The sequence below is a fragment of the Oryx dammah genome, unplaced genomic scaffold (genome assembly GCF_014754425.2).
Source record: "Oryx dammah isolate SB20612 unplaced genomic scaffold, SCBI_Odam_1.1 HiC_scaffold_10, whole genome shotgun sequence".
Taxonomy (NCBI): domain Eukaryota; kingdom Metazoa; phylum Chordata; class Mammalia; order Artiodactyla; family Bovidae; genus Oryx; species Oryx dammah.
This window is the reverse complement of record NW_024070194.1, coordinates 15,510,851-15,535,530: the sequence shown is the minus strand read 5'-3', so window position 1 is coordinate 15,535,530 and position 24,680 is coordinate 15,510,851. Positions and strand designations below refer to the sequence as shown.

General features: G+C 41.5%; 1 protein-coding gene and 1 pseudogene across 2 annotated transcripts in view; both read left to right on the top strand.

The window, feature by feature from the left end:
• The first annotated feature begins 750 nt into the window (after window positions 1-750).
• The window catches only part of DHX35 (DEAH-box helicase 35), a 67,154-nt gene continuing 43,224 nt past the window's right edge, over window positions 751-24,680 (top strand). For both annotated transcript variants that reach the window (XR_005722468.1, XM_040248328.1), the window contains exons 1-4: window positions 751-853; window positions 7,262-7,395; window positions 11,800-11,892; window positions 20,355-20,432. Coding sequence is in view for 1 of the 2 variants with exons in the window: in XM_040248328.1 (XP_040104262.1) it covers window positions 814-853; window positions 7,262-7,395; window positions 11,800-11,892; window positions 20,355-20,432 (345 nt within the window). In the remaining variant the exon portion in view is untranslated. The remainder of the gene's footprint in view (window positions 854-7,261; window positions 7,396-11,799; window positions 11,893-20,354; window positions 20,433-24,680) is intronic.
• On the top strand, window positions 11,820-14,067 carry LOC120869205 (annotated as a pseudogene).

Sequence of the window (24,680 nt, the reverse complement as noted above, 5' to 3'; positions counted from 1 at the left end):
AGGCTTCCATACCGGTTTCCATTGTTTTTATTTACTGCTAATTATAAACTCGTTTTGGTTTTTAGTTTGGCTGCCCCCAGTCTTAGTTGCGGCATGCAAGAGCTAGTTCCCGGACCAGGGATGCAACCCAGCCGCCCTGCATTAAGAATGCCAAGTCCTAGCCACTGGACCACCAGGGAATACCCCAAACACCACTGCTTATCGTGCATTTACTCATTTACTCCCAGGACACCCTCGCCTCTCCCCTCTGGGACAGAAACTCATGAAAGAGACTAAAACCGCAGTGCCTGGCCGCACAATAGGCGCCCCATATTTACTGAACTACAAAATCCATGAGGTAGTTACAATTATCCTCCAATCGGAAAATGTGGAGGAGACTAAAAGAAATAACACACCCGGGATAGCTTACAACTTAATGTTAATTTGGGATGCACTGCTTCCTTGCCCACCGCGTACCGCAGGAGGCGACAAACTCTCGGACCAGCGGTCTCTTGCCAAGCTCAACCTTCCAGTAGCATGCTGCCGCCCTCCGGGCCAGCCCAAACTCCTAAGGCCACTCAGAAGCCAAGTCCGCTACTCTAAAGAGGAAGAGAAGCGCGCCCTTCCCTCCAATATGGCGGAGCCGATCACATGGGTCTGGGGCGGGGCTGAAACGTAGATCACGTGGCTCGGAGCCTGGTGGTTACGGGGGCGTGGCCGTAACACGGCGGAACCTCGTAGATCCAGGCTCCTCGCGGGCCACGCCCCCCAGCCCCTTTGGGGGCTGGTGCGCGGCGGAGGGGTGGAGCCTTCCTCGTGACCTTTCACCCCAGCATGGCAGCGCCCGTGGGACCGGTGAAGTTCTGGCGACCTGGTAAGGCCCTTGGCGGAACGCTGGGCAGACGCGGCGGCCCGACTTTGGTCTTGGCTCCACGGCTAGCCTGCTGGGGCCTGCGGACCTGCTTGCAGCCCTGACCTCGGCGGGTTGGCCATTGCCGCGCTGGTGGCCTCGGAAGATTAGGCGTGCACAGTGGTCCCGAGGGATTCAGGGATCCGCCCCCAGCCTGGGCAGAAATTCGCTGTGACCTCGTTTCAGCCTCTCAGCTTCCCTGGGCCTCGTTTTCCTCACTCCTGGTGCCTGTCTTGCGCAACCCGTGAGATGAGGAAAAGCTGAAGCGCCCACGCGTGTCCTTTTACCGCCCTGGGGCTACGCTGGGACTGGACAGGTGGTGCTGCTCTGGGCTTAGGAGTTCAGGTTAGGAAATCAGACTGCCTGGATTAGAATTCTAAGCTCTGCCTTAGAGTAGTAGAGTTCCTCTGAACAAGTTCCTTAGCCTTAGCCTTCTCATCTGTGAAATGGGAGGAATAATAACACCTATCATGTGGGCTAGAATAAGGAGAACGTGCGCGCGCTGTTTCACGTAGAGTAAGTGCTCGTTAAAAGGGAAAGTATCTTAGTCTGTTTTAGGGTACTTTTTGTCCACCCCGCGTGTCTGCCAGAAGTGAACACTCTCCGTGTTGGCTGTCACCCACTTCCCGTCTTGCAGGCTAACACCGTCTCAGCCGCCAAATGGTTTGCTTGTTTTGTTTGAATTTACTCATTAATCAAGATTTTGTTGAATGTTTACGTACCAGACCCTCCCTCCCCTTCCATCAGTTTCTTGTGAAAAACAAAAGTTTCTTAATCATTGCCAACTTACTTTTGTCCACCACTTGAACCTCTGTAGGTCTAGATGTGTAAAGTATATTGCAGCAAAAATGAAATAAGACAGAGAAGAGTAATATAGGGGAAGGTTTTCAAGGGTATTTTAGTGATTCCCTGAAATTCTGACCATGCGTATCAGTGATGCGGAAGAAAACCCAAGCAAGGGATGTGTTAATTCCTTTTAAAAATCTTTAGTTTGTCACTTAAGGAGTTTTATGATTCTCTGATTCAGCATTTCAAGTCCTCAGCCAATTATCCATCCTGAGTTTTATGTGCAGCCAAAACTAAGGTTCAGTTAGGTAATGAGATACTCTATGTTTTATTTCTTTGAGCCTTTAATAACAGGTCAGAGTGTTAAGTACAATAAAGGCCTGAATAAATTGTTGAAAATCAGGGCAAGATACTCTTTTGGTTAAAGAACATGGGATTACTCCCAGAGTTCTGTTCCATTGTTTAGTTCTTTCACTGAAGTTTTACTTACTGAACACCTAGCCTTGTGGTCAGGAGACAAATATGGATGACAAGGCTCTGCTCTCAAGATTTATGCTTTCTCTCTCTCAATTGTAATATGAAGTTGGATATCCTCTTTAAGAGATTTTAAAGTGAGACAGAAAAAGGGAGTGGTAAGGAAGAGGAGCTCTACTAGGATCAGGCTGTCAAGACTATCCTGACTGCCGTTTTCTAACTTGGTGATTTGGGAAAATCACAGTTACTCTGTCTGTAAATTGGGCAAAGCATCTACCCAGAGGATTGTTTTGAGGATTCAAGGAGAATACATGTCAAGCTCTTAGCCCTAGATACATATTTAACTATTATAATTCATGGAAATATTGGAGAGAGGAGGGCTTCCCTGGTGGCTCAGACGGTAAAATGCAGGAGACTTGGGTTCAGTCCCTGGGTTGGGAAGATCCCTTGGAGAAGGGAATGGCTACTCACTCGGGTATTCTTGCGTGGAGAATTCAATTGACAGAGGAGCCTGGCAGGGTCCAGTCCATGGGTCACAAAGAGTTGACTGAACAAGTAAGCGCACACACAGACGAGAGGGAGAGGTTGAATGTGTGGATAAGATATCTTTCATCAAGACAGTGATATTTTTTGAGGTGAACGCTGAAGCACAAATAAGGCTTTGTGCCATGGAGAGGTAGGAGAATGGAACTCCAAAGTGTGTAGCATGAACAAAAGCAGAGTGGGGTGGTGCCTCAGCAGTGTCCAAAACACCAAAATAATTGAGTAGCATGGGGATGCTTAGTAGTAGGGTATGTTCTGGGGCGGGGCTTCCCAGGTAGCTCAGTGGTAAAGAATCCGCCTGCCAACATAGGAAACACAGGTTCATTCGATCTCTGAGTTGGAAAGATCCCCTGGAGAAGGAGATGACTACCCATTCCAGTATTGCCTGGAAAATCCCATGGGCAGATGAGCCTGGCAGACTGCAGTCCATGGGGTCACAGAGAGTTAAATACAACTTAGCAACTAAACAACAACACAGCAAGGGGCATGGTGAGTAGGGGCCTCACTGTGAGAAGTCGCCATGTAGGAATTCGGATTTCGCTGTTTTTAAGCAGGAGATAACATGATCTAGTTTATTTTTGGAAGATAACTGACATTGATGTGCACAGTGCTTAGTGGAAGAAATTAGGGTCAGGGACACTCTTATGAGAAGGTGCTACTAAAACCGAGGAGGGATATTGAAAACTGCAGTTCTGGCGTGTGAGCAGTAGGGAGGGACCTAATTGGAGAGACATTTTAGAGGCAGATATAGAGGAAGGTGAAGTCAGCAATGACTCGAATTTCTGGGTTTGGTGACTATCTTGGTAAGTGGTTCTCAAATTTTGCTGTGTAGTTGAATCACTTGGGAAGCTTTTAAAAAGTCCTGCTATTCCGTTTTGCTCCATGGTGATGGATGAGAAGTCCAGAGGGGCTCAGAACCAGGCATCAGTATTTTTTAAAGCTCTCCAGGTGATTCCAGTATGCATTAACGTTTGGGAACCACTGGTCCAGGTAAGCTGTTTTGTCATTAATTGTAATGAATTTGGTGACACTTATTGGACACTTTGTGCTAGTCACTTTTACTTACATCATCTTATTAAGTGGTCACGATGTCTTGTGATGGAGGTTATTACTCTCGTTTTACAGATGAGGAAACTGAAATTGAAGGTGTGAAAATAGGATATGAGGAATACACAGTGAAGGTCAGGAAAGTGACTGAGACTGGGTATAAGGGTAGAGGAACATGTGTCCTATAGGCTGGGAGTCACAAGCTCAGGTAGCTACAGGGGCCTTTTGGACAATCTAAATAAGTGAAGCAGCTGGGTGGAAGCAATAAGGAGAGGTAGGAACTGTGGCAAACTCAAGTGTGTACTGTGTCGATTAGCCTGAAGCATACAATATCCTGTCTAAAGCAGGAAGCTGTGAGTGGTCCCACCCAGAGGTTGTCACAGGGCCTCAACACCCAGATTAGAATGGTCAATTTTTACATGTTTTAAATGAACGATTTCAAACATTTTTACGATGGCATGTTTGGGGACCTCATAGTTTGTGATCTCTACCATTTTGTGATCTCTTCCTTAAGATCTTTGTATGAGCTGCCTGAGTTTTGTATAGAAAAAAAAATTGACTTGATTTTTTAGTCCAAGTGAATCAGAAGGGCCTGGCCATTTTCCTTCCTTCCTTCAACAGATATTTAATGATAAATCAGTGTTTGACCACGTGTCTGGCAAACACTTTATAGCAACAGCTTTGAAGAGTTTTTGATCTGATACACAGCAAGAAATGTGCCGTGATCCAGCACGCATGCACATGTGCACACACACACACACAATTGAAGAGGGTTGTACAAAAACAACAGTGCTTTTTGGAATGCACTCTGATAGTTTCTGTTTTATTTCTAGTTTAGCATGAACAGAGGCAGAGTGGGATGGCGCCTCAGCAGTATCCAAAACACCAAAATAATTGAGTTGCATAGCATATTAAAGAAGTTCATGAGTTTATCCAACCCATTGATGGATCACCACTTAAACTGGAAAATTGGGTTAGAAGGAATGCTGAAGAGGGGGAGGGGGTGTGCTGTTATCAACCTTGTTTTATAGATGGGGAGGTGAAGGCCTTTATAATTTATAAGAATTACAAACTTGTTACTCATTTAAGCACTGAGAATATTCCCAAGGGAAAAACAAACCCTAGGTAGCCAGAATGGACCATGGGATGTATAGACAGCCAGGAAGCAGTCCTAGTTTGGCTGAATGGAGTCTTTTGTATGGAGGAGACATGCTCCTCATTGATTGACAGCAGCTGTTCTTGTAAAAGACCTCATAACCACATGTACCTAGGTGAACTTGGCTATAGGTTAGAGACAGGAGGGGTGGGGTAGTCAGGAAGACACCTGGGTGGATTAAATCTTGGAGTGGGAGGAGGTGAGACGTTGTAGGAGCAATGTTAAAAGATTATAAGCTCGCTATAAAGGTTTAAAATGTGTTGAAAAGAAGAGAATTCAGGATAAAAGCAGAGCTGATTAGGATAAGCTATTTCTTTGTTCTAGTTTTCTTGAGTGAAGATCACAAGGAATTAATCCGATGTAGCGATAGCAGCAGCAGTGATAATAAGGGGAGAAAGAAAAGGAAATGTGCCTCTTTGAGTGCAGGCTTTGTTCCAAGTCCTGTTCTGTCTTTTATCTTGTTGAAAGGAAGGTCAACATTTTGGCAAAAACAATATAGTAGTGCCCCACTTACCTGATTTTTGACAGTCTTGGACCTCTGGAACACAACTATGTTCCTAGAAATGAATGGAAAAGGGATCAGAGAACTACAGTGGTGATTCTGAATTTAGCTCTGGGGGTGGTCTCTGGACCTCCAGCGTTTTTGTGTTCTCATAAATTACTCTCAGGTGTATTTTTCAGGAGATGGAGTTCATAGCCTTTATTAGATTGTCAGGGGGGTTTGGGACCCTTCAAAAAATGTAAAAGTAAATCACTGGGCTAAGTATTCTGATCACAAAACCTTTGCACATAGCATCATGGATTATGCATTTAGAAAACCCGGGTGATGATAGTATTGGGTAATTATTCTTGAAGTACCCCTCACAGAGGGCTGTGAACTTCTAGGGAGGTTACTAATTCCCAAAGGTGACAGTCTCTTGTGCTGAACAAGTCTTATTTTTAGAGATACCTTCCTTATGTTGAATTGAATTCTGAACCCTGTACCATTTACTTCAACTCTTGAGTTCTCTCTTGGGATGCACGAACAATTTGGTGTGACAAATTACAGAGGCTGATCATAAAAATGGAACCCATGTTACTCCTAAGGCATTTTCCTTTCCAGGCTAAAAATCCATAGGACCTCAAACAGGTTTTCAAACAGGCAGCATGTGGTTTCCCTGTTCTTTTCCTCCCTGAGCCCCAGTTGGTTACTGTTCCTACCAAGAAGCCACTGTGGTAGGACTTGCTGGGTGGTCCAGTGGCCAAGACTCCCTGCTCCCAATGCAGCGGAGCCCGGGTTCAATCTCTGGTTAAGGAACTAGATCCCACACGCTGCAGTGAAGATTCTGCATGCTGCAGTGAAGATCCTGCATGCTGCAGCTAAGACCCCGCACAGCCAAATAAATAATTAAAAAACAAAAGAAGAAGCCATTGTGGGTATCTGGTGTTTAATCTGCTCAGCACAGTAAACCAGCAGTTCGTTCCCAACCACTTCAGTTCTGTGACTCAAATAGAAGCTGCCAATTATTGTAGCCCATTCCAGGGCCATGGTTGACTGGATCGGGGTGGGGGGGGGCAATGGCCTTACAGTAGGGGAAAGAAAGCCGTCCCCACCTTCCAAGTAGCACACACCGGGGACTCCCGGTCCCCCTCCCTGGGTCTTTCTGCATCACCACTTCATGCTCTAAGTCTTCTTCCTTTGGAAGGAAGATTAAGAGAAGCAAGTCAGCTGCTCAGAGGTGGGGCCTGCATCCGTAGTGTTCACTGCTGTATCTCTGGCACAGCTGTCTTTGTTCGGTGGATGCATGAGTGAATGATTGGTGGAGGAACTGTGAGCCTGAGCTCTGGCATTGGCTGCAGCCTTGATTCCAGCTCCTGTAGAGAACCCAGCCCCAGGAACTGAAAGGAGCTTGTTAAGAGGAGCAGAGAAAGAAGGAGAAAGGCCAGGCAGTGTTGGAGTCCCTGGTACCCCTTGACCCTGAACCTTGCTACCATCCTACAGTGTTAGGATTCTTCGTTTGCTTCAGCTAATTCCGGGTGGGTTCCCACCACTTTTACTAAGAGTTTGGTAATAATCCCAGCCTGATGACCAGAACTCAATACCTTGTCTTCCGTCACCTACAGTTGTGTGTAAACAATTTGGAGCCCAGTGGGACTGCCATCTCCTTTGTTCTTGACACCAGTGTGATGTTTTTCTGTAGTCCCACAGGTACTTTTCTAAATGTTTTCCTGAAATTTCTCTTAGTGGTTTGAAATAAAAACGCATGGCTTCCATTGTATATCTTCATCTTTGAATTTGTAATTTTCTCATGATTTTCCTGTTCCTTGTATCAGAGAATCTGAAAAAAAAAAAAAAAAAAAAACCACCAAAAACATTTCTGTTGCAGGTACAGAGGGGCCAGGTGTCAGCATCTCTGAAGAGAGACAAAGTCTAGCTGAAAACTCGGCAACAACTGTTGTTTACAACCCTTATGCTGCCCTTTCTATAGAGCAGCAGAGGCAGAAGCTGCCAGTGTTCAAGGTACATTGAATAAGCATGTTCAGTCGTTGGCCCGAAGCAGCCTGCAGTAGCTTTATACTTGGCACTGAAGTGAATAATGTTCCTCTTACTGTTAATGGTCCTTTAGAGTGCAGTGAGCTCAGAGATGGCCTGTCTGAAGGGTGTCTTCAGAATACTTGTGTGTTATTAATCTTAGAAATCTGGAAAGTCCTTAAGGTTTTTTTCAATTAGATCTTACATATTGGAAAAACTGGAAGAAATGAAGTGACATTCTTCTTTTCCCCTCTTTGCTTTCAATTATGGACAAGTTCAAACATACAGAAAAGTAGAGAAAACAGCACAGTGAACTTTCCTGGATCCATTTTCAGTAGATTACTGGCATATAGCCAATTTTAGCTTTCTTTTTAAGGCATATTTTTTGACACAAGATTAATTAGAAATACCAGATTCTTTCCGGAGAAGGCGATGGCACCCCACTCCAGTACTCTTGCCTGGAGAGTCCCAGGGACGGAGGAGCCTGGTAGGCTGCAGTCCAGGGGATTTCGAAGAGTCGGACACGACTGAGCGACTTCACTTTGACTTTTCACTTTCATGCATTGGAGAAGGAAATGGCAACCCACTCCTGCGTTCTTGCCTGGAGAATCCCAGGGAGAGGGGAGCCTGGTGGGCTGCCGTCTATGGGGTCGCACAGAGTCAGACACGACTTAGTAGCAGCAGCAGCAGCCACAGCAGGTGGTTTCTGTTGAAGAGGTTAACTCCCACGGGGAGAGTGATGGCATTTGGGTGTGGTTATTACATACTGCGTGCACATCCAGATGCATGATTTTATTAGTCTCATGAAATGGACTTATACTTATCTTGTAAGAAACTGAAGTGTTAAACTAGAATTCAGAGTATATTCGTTTACAGTTAGCCATGGTTCTCCAGTACGGAGAATACAGTCCATGAACACACTTTCTCCCCGTTGCCAAGTCCACATGGAAAGTCAAGTTGTAATCAGAAAGTGGGCTCAGAGCCAAAGGCAGTTTAGATACAGTTGAAGGATATTTATTTCCTGTAGCCCCTGATGTAGGGTAATGAAGTCCCGCTGCCTCGTATGAGGCCCCTGGAACGACTCAAGTAGGTGGGGCCCCCAGCACTGGGTCTATCTTTTCTCCTGCACAGTGCTGGGTGAAAGCCGTCAGGTTCTTGCACTTAGAGAGTTTCTTTGTCTAGACTATGCTAAAAATTCCTCTTGTATTAATATATTCTTTCTCCAAATGGATATGAAGCAGCCGCCTTCTGAATGTAGTCAAGTCACCTCCATCAGACTTTTCTGTGACCCCAGACATTTTAGTCATTCCTGTACTGACAGTCTCTGGGTTTCTTCTATAGATGATTAACCTCAGCCATCATATGTGAATGTAAACTAGTTTGACCCTCAGAAGATAAGATTATAGGTTCAGCATGGAGGGGCACAGTTGGAGCTGTGATGAAGTGTCTAGACTTGAGCTAGACTTCAGAGTTAAAAGGCAGTTTTCATCTTTTGTGTGCTGTGTGACCTTACTTCAGCACCCGAGCTTCTGTTTCCTCTCTATAATATTGGACCTACCTCATAGGATTGTTATGAGGACCAGATGCCATAATCCACATGGAGCATTATTTAGTAAAATACCTGACATGTAATACACACTTAAGTACAAGGATAATTATTGTTTACTGAGTATTTACTTTTCTGGACTCTTCTTCATCCACCAGCTGTACTTGTAAAATATAATAAATGAAACAACAGATTAGAAAAAAAAAGGATGGTAACATATTGATGAAATTAAAAATGGTAAGATGAGAGGTATAAGTTATTGATAAAAATCAAAGCAGAGTTTAAGCACAGTTGTAATCTCATAAGATGTTAAAGATAAATCTAGGGCTTCCCCGGTGGCTCAGCTGGTAAAGAATCTGCAGCAATGCAGGAGGCTCGGCTTCGATCCCTGGTTCTGGAGGAGGAAATGGCAACCTACTCCAGTATCCTTGCCCGGAGAATCCCATGGACAGGGGAGCCTGGCAGGCTACAGTCCATGAGGTCGCACAGAGCTGGACATGACCGAAGGGACCTAGTACAGCACAGGAGACGAAAACGATAAAAAGTTACTAATTCACCACCACACCCCCATTAGGACTTAAAGTGAAAGTAGCTTTAAAGATAGAAGTTGAAACTAAAGCAGCAGTAAATCTAAGGCTCATCCCCCTTTTCCCCAGTGCCATTGCAAGGCGACATTCCAGTTGGCTGCCTCCCATGGGCTGTCATTTTCTCTGGGCCCTGGACACTGCAATGCAAGCTTGTATTCTTATTCCATTAAACTCAAACCTTGCTGAAGCTCAGTCTGGTCCTCTGCCAACTCTCCTCGATTTCCCTGCCTGTACCTGTTCATGGTACCATCATTTCCCCAGTCTCTAAACTGGAAATCTTGTCATCTCTTGAATGTCACATATCATTTTGTGTGCAAATATCCATTTGCAGTGCTTCATATTTAGCCTATGAAGTAAATTAATGCCTTCAGTTTCTTCACGCTTAAATCACTCTGGTATACCACTGCCCAGTTTTCTTGCAACACAGCACATGCTGCCTCCTAGGTAAAGCCCAGACTGACTCTGCGTTGAAGGCCCTCACTACACCTCTTGTGTTAATAAATAATTCATTTCCACATCAAACCTGGAGCCTTTCATGGGCTTTTTCTAGCACCTCTTGAATAGAGTTCATATAGTTTGCTTATTTCCATCTTCTTATGTTATTTCCCTTTCCTAGAATGCCATGTGTGTCTCTGTCTATATTCAAATTGTCTTTCTAGTTTTCTTTGACCACCCACGCATTCATCCATTCAGATGGACTGACAAGATATCAGTTACAAAATGGCTACAAAGACCCAAACCTTTCCCTGCCTAAAACTAACCCAAAAGAAAGTGCAGAGTCCAGGCAATCAACAGGAAAGCATCGAGATGAGTCATGAGACTGCCTGCAGCAGAATCTCCTTTGGGTGTTTGCAGAAATGGCAAATTCCTGGACTTTACCCTAGCCCTACTGAATCAGAAACCCTGAGGGTAGAGCTAGGAATCTTCATTTTTAACAAATAGTTAAATATCAATTTAATATCTGTTAAATAGATAAAAATATTCTAAAACATTTTTACACTAAAACTGGAGAATTACATATTTAGACCCTGCTGCTGCTGCTGCTAAGTCGCTTCAGTTGGGTCCGACTCTGTGCAACCCCATAGACAGCAGCCCACCAGGCTCCCCCGTCCCTGGGATTCTCCAGGCAAGAACACTGGAGTGGGCTGCCATTTCCTTCTCCTATTTAGACCCTAAATAATGCTAAATTGGAACCCCCAGACAGCCCCAGTACCTTGTTTAAGCAAGAAGGCAGCATCGTGCGTGTCAGTCTTCTGTGGAGTCAGATGAGTTGCACGGTGGTGAGAGTAGGGGAATTTGGCAGATTTTTACTCAAACCGGGAATTTATGGAACATCAGCATGACTTTCCAGATCACTGGGTGTGTCTGTAATCAAATGTGGTACAAAAATACATTCTGAAACTGAGTACATGGGGTCTTGGAGTTGTCTGTGACTTTCCAGTGGCCAAACGAGCGTTTCTGCTCCCATTGAATGGGTAAAGGAAGGCCCAGCTGAAATATAGATGTAACGTGTAGGTGCTTTATTGTGCGCTTGGCTGTAGAGGTAGAGATGAAAGCATGTTCTTTTTGTTTTCACCAGCTAGTAAATGGAAAATTAGGTGACACATGCATATTGCACAAAGTTAAAGGGGTTCCTCATATGCCTGCTCCCTGCCCCCCACTTTCTTCCCCTCCCTGGAGACAGTACAGTCACTAGTGCCTTGTTTTGCTTTTCCCCAAAGTAGTTTATATGTAAAGAAGCATATATGTATTTACCCTTTTTTAAAAAACATAAATAGTAATGTATTGTCACACTGTCCTGCATTTTCCTTTCTTACCATAGCAGACCTCATTGACCATTACACGTCAGTACCAATAGGCGTTTGTTCTTTTTAACAGCTACATATTATTCCCTTATGTTGATAAACATAGGCTGTTTGGATTTTTGGCACTTACAAACAACACTTCAATGAGTATGCTTGTATATACATCTTTGTTCACATGTATCAGGATAACTTCTTAAACGTAGAATGCTTGAATCCAGGAGTATGTGCATTATATATTTTGATAAGTTATTATATGCAGTTACAATTGTGTTGCCTTATACCAACAGTACCTGAGATACATTTTGATAGATATTAGGAATACGTTCCAGTAGTTGTTTTTGAAAATGTCCTTTCCTTTGGCAAATAGCTCATTTCGTAATGTTTAAATATCTTTGTTTAGGTCTTTTGAAAAAATGTATGTCTATTTATAATGTTTGGTTGTATTTCTTTTCAGCTGAGGAATCACATATTATACTTGATAGAAAACTATCAAACGGTAGTGATCGTTGGAGAAACAGGATGTGGGAAAAGCACACAGATTCCACAAGTGAGTATATTTATTTATTTTTGCAACACTTTCTCTCTCTCTTTTTGGCTGCGCTGGGTCTTTATTACTGCGCACAGGCTTTCTCTAGTTGCAGCAAGCGGGGCTCCTGTCTAGCTATGGTGCATGGGCTTCTCATTGCGATGGCTTCTCTTTTTATGTAGCACAGGCTTTACAGCACATGGGCTCAGTAATTGTGGTGCATGGGCTTAGCTGGCCAACAACATGTAGAATCTTCCCAGACCGCAGATCGAACCCATGTCTCCTGCATTAGAGGCGAAAGAGGAGGGGTAAGATGGATGCTGCTATACTTGAATAAAAATGGACAATGTAGTATAGAATTATACAATGCTATGGAAGAAATCTCTCTTAGAGGGCCAAATCATTTGTGGTGTGGATAAAACTGGAAAGAAGGATCAGGAAAGGTCTTGGAAGAGAAATGGCATTTGAAATAGATCTTGAAATGAAAGAAGGGGAAACAAGACAGAGATAGACTTTGAACGATCAGTGGGAGCTGGCTGGGAAGGTGTCCTCATGCAGTGAATACTGTGGGTAGAGATACTGGAGTGCAGAGGTGTTTGGGGCTCAACAGAGTGGTCAGGTAGGATCAAGAGTGGAAAGACAGGGTGAAGTTGAAGTGTGTCTTAAGAGCCTCAACTTGGAGGGTGAGGAATGATATTTAAGTGGTCAGGGATAAGAGTCCTTGCAGGTTTTTCTTTCCCTTTTAAGTACAGATTTTTTTTGAAGTGTAAAATACGTATACTTCCGATATCATAGATCATAACTGTAGCTTGGTAAACCTTCGCAGGTGAATACAGTGGTACTGCCAGCACCCAAATCAAGAAATAGAACATCACTGGCACCCTGGAGGCCCCCTGTGTCCTCTTCTGGACTCTTGCCGTTTCTTCCTGCTCCCACAAGCATACACACACAAGCATAACTTTTATTCTATCTTCTAGCACTGTAGATGAGTTCTGCCTATTTTTGAACTCTTACAAGGAAAAAGTAAAGCTTCTTTTGCCCAACACAATACTGGGTGTAGTTTGGGGCCCTGACATAGGTATTTCTTAAAAGTTCCCCAGGTGATCCAATGTGCAGCTGGGGAATGGTAGACAGAAGGGAAAGGACAGCAGAGGAGAGGAGATGGGAGACCTGGAGGGAGAACATACGTGTAGATGGTACCAAGACCCAAGCGTAGAGAGAGCAGGACATTCAGCTTGTGAGCAGGGACCTCTCAGTTGTGCACGAAGAAAGAATGATTTAAGAATGGGTGATGTCGAGAAGGACTGGGAGGTTTTTGTTCAGAAGTGTGCCCAGTGCCGTACTGTGGAAAAGAGAGGCAAGCACAAACCTGGGCCGAACTTTCGTGGTCCGTTTGAGTGAAAGACAGGTCAGGCGGCTAGATTCTTTTACACCAGTGCCAGCAGGAACCAGGGCATCACCTGGGGAGAGGAGACGCTGATGTAATACTTGGAGAATCCCAAGAAATACATCCCTGGAACAAAAATGATCTTTGCTGATATTAAAGAGATGAAAGAAAGGGAAGACTTGCTAACTTATCACAAAAAAGCTACTAATGACTAATCGTTGGCCACTGTCTTATTTATTATGAAACAGAAATGTCTCATGAGTTTTTGGTGTACCATATTTAAATTGATCTCATACACTAAAATTCAGATCATGCATGACTGATGGAATATTTCTTTTGGACAATCCTGATTTCAGTAAGATTGACTGTGGCTAAATGAATATGATCAGCTTTTTGAATTTTGATAGTAATTCTGCCTCAACATGTGTTATCACTCTCTTCCTCTTCTAAAGCGATGATTGAATGTGAATAAGGAATGTTAACCTTTTCAGGGAGGTGGTGAATGCCTTCTCCAACCCTTTAGGGGATTGGTTATGTAGATTTCTAGAACTGATTATATTAATATATTAAAATACTGAGATAGTGCCTTTACTGTCACATAGAACAGAGCAAGATTCAAGTGTGTTTCGATTAGTCTCTTAAGGCAAGGGTTGATGATACACTGACAATGTCCACTTTATCTTTTTGGTCTTAACTATGCCAATTTAATTAAAATTCTCTATCTAAAATATTGCCTTTTACTTAATGAAAGGCATTTTAGTGTGGTTTATGTGTAGCATCAAATAAAGAGTATTTAGCAGCTAAAAAAACCCCCCCAAAAACCTAACATATTATTTGTTTCTTAGAGACACAGGAGAAGGGCCATGTTACATTTCTGAGTAATTATCGGTTATTAATAATCATGATAATAAACCAAGTAACAATAAGTAGTAATTATAAGTGCTACATAAAGGGATCACTTTAGACATGCTAACCTGTTTCATCCTCAGTGGCCCTGTGAGATAGGCACTGTTATTATTATCTTTGTGTTACTGATGAGGATAGTATAGAGAGTGGTGAGATGGGGAGTGTAGAACAGAGGTTAATGGCCATATGGTATTAGATGATCTTGGTTTGTTTTGAATTAGTTGGTGTGATTGTTTAGTCAGCTGAGGATAAACTCTGTTATGATAACAAAGAACCTGAAAATCTCTGTGGCTTAAGAGCAGAGAGGTTTCTTTCTTCCTCATACTGTGTGGTCTTTTGGGGTTGATGACCCAAGGTATGGGTTGCTTCCACATGGTCACTGGGACTCAGGATGACGGCGCAGCTCCTGTCTGGGACTTGTGGATCTTGTAGTAGATGACAGGGTCATGAGCTGGCACTTAAAACTGCGGACTGGAAGTGACACTTGTCACATTCATCGACCAAAGCAAATGGCGTGGCCGTGTCTGATAGCAGTAGGGTGGCAGTGCATGTGGTCCTCCCACAGGGATGGGTAGCAGATATCTGGATCAGTGATACAGTATAGCACAATGATCTGGTCGTTGCCCCAGCAAGGCTTAGCTGCCAGGGAGCAGAGCACACCTGCTGAGGGGCTGAGTCCAGGGAAAGAATGTTCTGAAGGAGAAAAAGAAGTGGGGTCTGAGGATCCAGCCTGGCAGTGTGGCAGCAAACACAGGGGGTTTCTTTTTTTTAAGTTTTATTTTAGTATTTTTAATTTGGGGGGAATATTTAATAGGTTCACATGGTTTAAAATTCAAAAGACACAAAAGGATATGAAAAGAGAAAGATTTCCCTAATCTTTTTCTTTTTTAACACTTAAAAATTATTTTTAATTGGAGGATAATTGCTTTACAATATTGTGTTGGTTTCTGCCATATATCTACATGGATCAGCCATAGGTATACTTATATCCCCTCCCTCCCACTTCCTGCCCTGTCTTCTGATACTTGTTTTATGCAGATGTAATTGATGCTACAGGTTTCTTGGATAGAGATTTTTTTTATTGGTTTTACACAGAAAGATAATTTTTACAGGGAAATATATATATATATATATATATTCTTCCCCTTTTGAAAATTCAAGTGGTAGTATCTATACATGTTTTATGCACCTTGTTTTTATTTTCCACTTAGTGTATCATCCTCTTTCTAGTTGCATAGATTCTACATCATTAATTTTTCCAATTCCAGTCGGTAGACATTTAGGTTGTTTCCAGTTTTGTGTTCTCACAATGATGCTGTGAGTCAGCTGGCACCCATCGCAGTTAATACACATACGGGTATACTTATAGAATAAATATAGTAGTTATACGTTGCTGGGTCAAAGGGCATATGCATTTGAATTTAATTGTTTTTAAGGACCTGTATTGTTTTAGGAGTTTTTTTTAATGTGGACTATTTTTAAAGTCTTTATTGAGTTTGTTGCAGTATTGCTTCTGTTTTATGTTTTGGTTTTTTTGTCCGTGAGTCGTGTGGGATCTTAGCTTCCTGACCAGGGATCGAACCTGCACCCACTTCATGGGAAGGCAAAGTCTCAACTACTATACCACCAGAGAAATTCTAGGAGTTGTATTTTTAAAATAAGCATTGTATTTTCTGAATAGGGAATCCATTCATGGTATAAAATGCAAAAAAACACAAAGGAATAAATGGTAAAAAGTGAATTTTCTAAGCTTTGCTGGTGAAAATGACTAGAGGGTTATGATTAATTATGTTATTGGCCCAAATACCTGCTCTCCTTGCCGTGGATTATCCTTTTTTTCCTTACTACTCAGTTCCACTTCTCTGAGACAGTCACAGTTTCCACCTTCTTGTGGAGCTAAATTTGAGTTACATCATAGGAAAATTGGAAGGACTGAGGAACTGAAGGTCATGGCAAGAATATGAAGCAAGTTTTTGTCAACAAACTATGTTGCTAGATTTATGTAATATCTTTCCCTGGAAAAGTACAGCATACCCTAGCACCCTGCACCAGTTTTGAAATTTCACAAACTGTATGTGGAAGCTAGATGATATTTTTTTCCTAGAGCTCTGTCAAAACAGTGGACTGTGAAAACAAGTTTTTGCTATAATTTTTATTAAAGTTTTCAGTGGAGTTCTTCCTAATCCCACTGTTCAACAAGAAGACCAGATTTGATGACCCTTAAAATGGGAGCAGAGAGAACTGAGATGGAATTCCACAGTCTCCCTCTGTGACATCCACTGCCTTTTGATGTCCACACTATATCTGCATTTGCAGCGTCTTTGTATTTCCACCAGTCAGCAACCATAAGCAAGCAGAAGTCTGAATCTCAGGTATATTGAGAGATTGGCTTCATGGTCAGATTTATTATCATAGACTTAGTTTTTCTTTGTCTTAACACTACTACTAAGAGATTGATTGCAAATGAGTGTGTTTTAGTTTGGATGGTAGAATTGTGTCCTGGTTATGTGGTTTAAGCACTGAAGAATTGATGCTTTTGAGCTGTAGTGTTGGAGAAGACTCTTGAGAGTCCCTTGGACTGCAAGGAGATCCAACCAATCCACCCTAAAGGAGATCAGTCCTGGGTGTTCGTTGGAAGGACTGATGTTGAAGCTGAAACTCCAATACTTTGGCTACCTCATATGAAGAGTTGACTCATTCCTGGGAAAGACCCTGATGCTGGGAGGGATTGGGGGCAGGAGGAAAAGGGGATGACAGAGGATGAGATGGCTGGATGGCATCACCGACTGACTTGATGGACGTGAGTTTGGGTAAACTCCGGGAGTTGGTGATGGATAGGGAGGCCTGGCTTGCTGCGATTCATGGGGTTGCAGAGTCGAACACGACTGAGCAGCTCAACTGAACTATGTGGCTTTGGTTGTTGAGCTTGAATCCCAACTCTTAGATTTTTATCTGTGTCTTTGGACAAGTCCTATGACCTCTTTGTTTCCTCATCTCTAAATTGTTGATGATGCTGGTACCTTCCAACTTGGATTTGTTGTGAGGATTAAACTGGGTTATGCATGCCAGACAGTTCCTGACACTTAGTGATGTGTTTGGTGAGTCTTAGCCATTATTCTTATAGTTGTCTTTCTGCATTTGTGTTGATTGGGGTGATTGGTAGTATTTTGTATTCAGTGCAAGAGAGAGAACCCTCACAGTTTTTATGACAAAAAAACCTACATTATCTAAAACAATTTTGTTCCTTATAGTCATTTTTAAATTATTATTTTTAGCTAATTTTTGACTAATAGGAAAGTTGCAAAAGTAATACAAAATTCCCTTACACCCCTTACATCACATCCCCATACATGGTACAGTAATCAAAAGTAGAACATTAATAATACCTGTAGCTAGACTGTAGGTCTGTCTTAAATCTCATCAATTTTCCCACCAGTGTTCTTTCTCAGAAGATCCAGATTCTTGCATTGGATTTAGTTGTTATTTCTCCCTCGTCTCCTGCAGTCTGTGAGAGTTCCTCAGTCTTTCTTCATCTTTTATGATCGTGACATTTTTGAAGAGTACTGGGCATTTATTTTAGAGAGTGTTCCTCAGTCTGGGTTTATGTGATGTTTTCTCATGATGAGAATGAGCTTGCATTTTTGGCAAGAATCCCATAGAAATGATGTGTCCTTACTAGTGCCTTGTGTCAAGAGGGCTGAAATGTTAAAAAGTCTCATCTCTGGTGAGGTTAATTTGATCACTTTGTTACGGTCCCAAGTCTCACCTATAAAGGTTTTCTCTTTGTAGTTGTAGATATCTTGGAGGAGATACTTTTACACTGCAGATATTCTACTCCTTTCAAACTGCCACTAGGAAGAACTGTCCTTTCTCCTTCGTTTATTTATTTATCCAATTATTTTTGGATATCAGTATGAGCTCATGGTGATTTATTTTGTTGTATGGGTTAAAACCCAATGCTGTAATTATTTATTGTGTTGGTCAGAATGGTCCACCTTTGGTCATTAGGAGCTCCTTGCATTTGGCTCCTGTGTTCTTTCTAAAAGACTCCATTCATTTTTGAACACTTCCTTACTTTCTAGTAACAGAAACTGTTTCTTGCTCATCTTTTATTTTTCCTGCACTAACCTTGGGGTCAGCCACCTCTCCAGGGAGCCCTGGTTCCTCTTATTGGGAAATGCTGTTTAAAAATCAATATTTTGGTGCTAGAGTGCTCACTATTACGGAGGTGTCTTTGCTATAAGTCTCAGTGGGCATACTCAGTGGGCAGACTTAGGACTTCCTTAATTATGTACATATATTATGTATATATATAATATATATTTAATATATATATAATATACTTATTGAAGTGAAAGTGAAAGTCACTCAGTTGTGTCCTACTCTTTGTGACCCCATGGACTATACATTCCATGGAATTCTTAGGCCAGAATACTGGAGTGGGTAACCTTTCCCTTCTCCAGGGGATCTTCCCAACCCAGGAATTGAACTAAGGTCTCCTGCATTGCAGGTGGATTCTTTACCATCTGGGTCAGGAAGATCCTGCATTGCAGGCAGATTCTTTGCCAACTGAGCTATCAGGGAAGTATTAAATTCCTACCTAAAAACACTTATTATATATCTGTGCCTATCTGTGTATATGTTAAAAATCACAAATTTATGCTGATACTTCATGATTCCAATCCAACGGCATAGGACTCATTCTAGCCTTTCCTTATCTGTAACTCTTCTTCCACAGTGAGAAACTCCATTCTCATTGTCTGCAGTGTATTTATTTGTTAAGCTCTCAGTTCAGTTCAGTAGCTCAGTCATGTCCGACTCTTTGCAACCACATGGACTACAGCACGCCAAGCTTCCCCGTCCATCACCAACTCCCTGAGCTTGCTCAAACTCATGTCTGTCAAGTCAGTGATGCCATCCAACCATCTCATCCTCTGTCGTCCCCTTCTCCTCCTGCCTTCAATCTTTCCCAGCATCAGGGTCTTTTCCATTGAGTCAGTTGTTTGCATCAGGTGGCCAAATTGTAGTGAACACATAAAATAGCTCCAGAATTGCTAGCCCATAGCCCTAACTTTTACTAACTAGATTATAGCATTGAGGTATTGTTCTTTTTGTCTTTGACTTTCAGTCAAGATTCTGTTTTCCAATATCCTAGGTTGATTTTCTTCTCCACTGTCTTTAGGGTGGTCAGTTATTCATTTGTAATTCAGATGGGGTCATTTGTTTGCATTTCTTTTTGGTTTCCTTCGACATCCTGGTTGCTTTTCTCGTGTATTTGTTTGGGTATTTGAAGAGTATATGCAGCATGACTGTAGTTCTGAGAGTCAGAGCTGCACACAAAGGCCATCTCAGAGCATTGCCGCCCTTTGTCTCTGCTCCCCGTTTCAGTTTCTCCCTTTCTCCACCCTTTTCCTACCAACCCGCCTTGGAAAACCATTCTCTTTAATTTCTAGTTTGCCCTTCCTTTATTAGTCTTTTGAACAAATAAGCAGATTCATGTAACAGTATTTTTAATCTTTTTGTTTCTGTTATAGAAGTAATATATGTATTTATTGTAAAACAATTTAGACATTACAAAAACATGTACCTGTGCTAACCACTGTTAACCCATTTTGGATTTAAAAAATGCATATAATCAAATAATTAAGAAAGAAGTGTATGTGGCAAATAAATACATAAATAAGATAATCAAATTTAATGTATACTAATATCTAATGGAATGGTTGCATGCATTTAAAATCCAAGTTTTTGCAATGACATATGTTTTATTGGTCTTTTTAAAAATCATAATTATTTTTATTTACTCTGGTTAAAATGTTTTGTACAGTTGATATTCATTGAACTGTCTGTATGTACTTTAAAATTCTTTGTTCTACAGATTTAGCAGTGTTTTGAGGGACCCATGGATAGTTCTTTTATTCCTTGAGGCAGCTGAAGAATGGGGACATTTTATAAGACGGGGGAGTTAGAATGTTGAATTTATTATGCATGTGCTGTGAACTTAAGGCAAATGACCTCACATTTCCAAACCTCAGATCCCTCATTTGCAAAATAATTTTTAAAATATCTGCTGAAACAAGAACCATCTGTTATTTCCTTTCTCAGTAATTTTAACCCAGGGTCATCCTGGGGTAGATTATTTGTGGTGAAGTGGTATCAGGTGTGTGCTAAAACATGGTTTTATTTGCAGTACCTGGCAGAAGCTGGCTGGACGGCCGAAGGAAGAGTGGTGGGGGTCACCCAGCCCCGAAGAGTGGCTGCTGTTACAGTGAGTTTCCTTTTTGCTGGAAAGAGCCTGCCTGTGTCTTGTATTTTAGTGACTTGTTTTTTTCTTCTTTCCTACAAGCTCCAGAAGAATATGACACTGCTCCTCCAGAATTTAATTCTTCAGCTCAAAAAGAACTATGGTCTGATTATTTTTGTAAAATTGATACCTGTACATTATGAATTTTTATGTAATAATAAAGTACTAAAGTCAAACAGAAAAAGTAATTAGGGAAAGAAACCCCCAAATCTCACTACATAGCAAACACAGTGTGAATATTTGGGAACATCATTTTAAGCTTCATTTTCTGTTTAGATAAATAGTTGGCTAGATGGATAGAAATAATTTTGTAAAAATGGGCTTGTAGCCATATATTTGTTTTTGCTGAATTTAACAAAAGAAGAAACTGCATTGAAATAGGAATTTTGGAGTACTGAACTTTGGGTAAGTATTTGTTCAGCACAAGAAAATTTATTAAAGCTTGAAAGCAAAGAAAAAGGATTACAGAAAGCTTTACAAGGTTACTTATTTTTGGAACTATGTTATAGGTAGTTGCCTATTATAAGAGTGAATTAGCACGCTTATTCTTTCCACCTTTCTTTCCTCCATTTGTGATAAATTCTGAACTATAATTTTTATTTCAAGATTATAGGTACATGTTCTTTTCTGTAATCATAACTCCCACAGGCATTTAACTTTAATTCTAGTTTAATAATCGCTAATTATTTTCCATGGTTTTGCCAACCTTGAATTGCTCATTTCACTTTTTTTTTTTTTTGCACTTTACTTCTTGATTGGCTGAATTGTATATGCCTGAGAATGTCTGATTGTGGCCTTTGTTGATGTAAAATTCTTGATTTGCACTCTGTAAGAGCCCTGTAGACACTGCCTTTTGGCCTAAAGCATCGCTGTATAGAAATAGTCTGAGGTCCAGCAGAGCCCCCTCACCTTCCAGGCTTACTTTTTCTGCTTGAATGCTTGTAGTACTGCTGTTTCATTGGGATATGTCTTGATGCTGATTGTTCTCATTTTTTCTTAAATGTGGAAGAACTTTTAATCTTCATGTTAAATCTCTTTATATCAGGGCAGGTTTTCTTCCGTTATATCTTGGCATACTTTTCCGTTCCATTCATTTTTTTGCTCTTTTCTAAGAGCACCAATTAAGTGTATATTAGATTGCCTTTGTGTCTTTTTAGTATTTATCACTATCTCTGGGATCATTGCCTTTCCAGTTTCTTTTGTGATATTTCTTCAAGCCTATCCACAATGTTCAGGACTGTTTTTAGTCAAATTTATTTGATTTTGTTTTCTTTGCATCTCTACCTGGATCTGACAGTCACTTTGAATGCATTTTGTTTTTCCTCTACTAGAGAAGTGAATATTTAAAATGGGAGGTGATATTACAATTTATTACAGATTTTAAAAACTGATAATATAAAAAGAAAAACCCTGATAATACCACTAACATTAAAAAAAAAAAAAAACAACCCAGAAAATAACATAGTATTTTTATTAATTAACAGTCTGACACATTTCTGTAAATCTTTTTTCCTGCAATTTTTGGCTCTGTCCCCACTGAGCACATCTTTATTCCCTCAGTGAGAGTAGAGCAGTATTTTAGTGTCTCTCTAGTGTGGGTGATTCAGATTTGCTTTGTGTTGTTGGTACTGCCCTGATACTAGAGAAGGTCCTTTAGCTTTGTAACTGACATTTGTAGCATTGTGTAAATTAGGGGGATTGTCTTCACGTTTGGGAAAAGCCTCTCTGTAGTTTGTTTCAGGTCCAGGCTATGAGATCTGGAGGATGTCCACAGGTTGATTTTTCTGACCTGTCCACTTGAGACCTTGTTTCTCCTCGACACTGCTGTGACTTTGTCTCATCTTTAAGCTGTTTTAGCTTAAGCTTGTGATTTCTTTGAAACTGGATTTCTTTGGCTGAATTCTGTCTCTCTGGGTAATACTTTTATAATTTATTTTTTCTTTTAAATTTGAATATTTATTTCTGGCTGCCCTGGGTCTTTGTTGCCGTGCAGGCTTCTCTCTGGTTGTGACAAGTGGGGGCCGCTCTGCTGCAGTGCATGAGCTTCTCATTGAAGTTGCCGTGCCTGTTGCTGAGCATGGGGTCCAGGGTGTGTGGCCTTCAGTCATTGCAGCACACAGGCTCAGCAGTTGTGGCTCCAGGGCTTATTTCCTTGGTGGCACGTGGCATTTTCCCAGACCAGGGATCGATCCCATGTCCCCTGCATTGGCAGTTGGATTCCTTGGTGGCACGTGTCACCAGGGAAGTCCCCAGAATGCCTTTATTTTGACATCTCTACCTGGACAAGAAGTTAATTCTCTCCTTGAGTTATTTTCCCTCTGTATTAAGTTTTAATTGCTTCATTATTTCTGCCCCCTCCAAAGTTCACTTTCTACTTGTCTTCTAGTTAGACATCACTGATGAACATTTTCCAAGTTCTTCTGTGTATGTAAAAATTGAAGTAGTGGTTTGACAACTTGACTGCAGCTTTAGATTTAACCTTTGATGTCATCAAAGATGATTCACTTACTTAAAACATTCGAGCAATTTTTTCTGTTTGTGGTTTGGAATCCTAGCTCTTAATCAGTCTGCATTTTATCCAAATTAGCCATGGATAATTTCCATGAAACCACATGCTTTCTCTTAAAGGACAAAGAGTATATAAATTAGCCTAGTAGTATTAATAGAGCTGTCAAGTTTGAAATGCTCCATCTCCACAAGTACTTTGTGTGCAGACTAAAATCTGAAAATGATGTCAGAGCTGAAGAACAGATGGCACAAGCCACTGCCTGATCTCAGTGAGAGGCAGCTCCTTACTGAGCATTTCGCTGGACTCCTGGTCTGGGTTTGACTTCATGACCAGGCCCTGCCTGGGCCTGTGATTCAGGACAAGTGCTAAGCTTGTCTTTTTTCAGTTTCTTGCTTTGTAAAAAAAATGAGGGTCTCTGGCCCACCCAGTGGACTGTGTGCATGTTTAATAAGATACATTTTGTGAAAGCTTGGAGCACAGCACCTTCACATAGGAAGTGCTTGGTCATTGGTGTTTGGTTTTTCTTTTCTTTTTTACAAGTCTTTATTGAATTTGTTATAGTATTGCTTCTGTTCTGTGTTCTGGTTTTTTGGCTGAGAGGCATGTGAGATCTTAGCTTTCAGACTAGGGATTGAACCCACATTCCCTGCATTGGAATGCGAAGTCTTGACCACTGGATTGCCAGGGAAGTGTCCCTGGTTTTCATTTGACCTCCTTTTTCCTATATCTGTTTGTTTCTATCAAAAAGATAGAATTTATCCCATCTAATTGATGAGCTTATTGGGAATAGAACTTATACAGTAGAGGTAAAAAAAAAAAAAACAAACCCTAAAAGAGCCCATAGAATATGGCTTTTCACATGTCCAGTGGTGTGAGCATACAGAAAATTTCTAAAAAGGAACTTGAAAATAAAATCCATTTTATAGCAAATGTATATAGATAGTGAATAAATGTTTGGCTTCATAAAATGATCACATTTTTATGGAGAGGTTGGTTCCCTTATGTTCACTCTTACAAGCTGGTTTTCCCCATAAGCTCCAGTATCTGTATGCACACACTCTCTGTGCCAGTTTTTAAGATTTACAGTTTAATGATCTGTAGGGTTGGAATTGAAACAATAACAATAACAAAACTGTCCTGGTGAAATACTGGTTATCGGGAGCTGTAACCTCCAGAGGTAGAGCAGTGTAGGATGAATTTCTGGTTCCATAAGATGTTTTGAAAGATTCCGTAGTGCGTACCAGCTGCTTGATGACAGATTCTGTCTTGGCCTCTGAGATCTGTAATTTCAAGTCACTGGGCAGAGCCACTTTCTGATCCTCATCTGTTCTTAGTTTCTTAAACACTGATGGTCAGATAAGGCGCAGTGTGCTTGGCTTGCAGCACTGGGTGCAGGGAGCCTCTGGACTCCTGGACCTGGGGCTGCTGCAGCCCAATGGCTGATGCTGAAAGCTCTGCCTCAGACATGCCCCGTGTCAGCTTATGATCCAAACTCAGGACCTGTGAAACGAAGAGACAAGGTGCCTGGGGGTTGGTCGATAGGCCAAGTCCCCGAGAAAGCGCTATAATTTTGCTTTCCTTTGGGTCTTTTTTAGTTAGATAGTTTACATAATGAGCATCAAACCCTTTATTTTCTTTAAAGGTAAACTAAGTTCTAAGTGTTATTGCTCTTCTACTTTTATGTTTATTCATTTTATCAGATA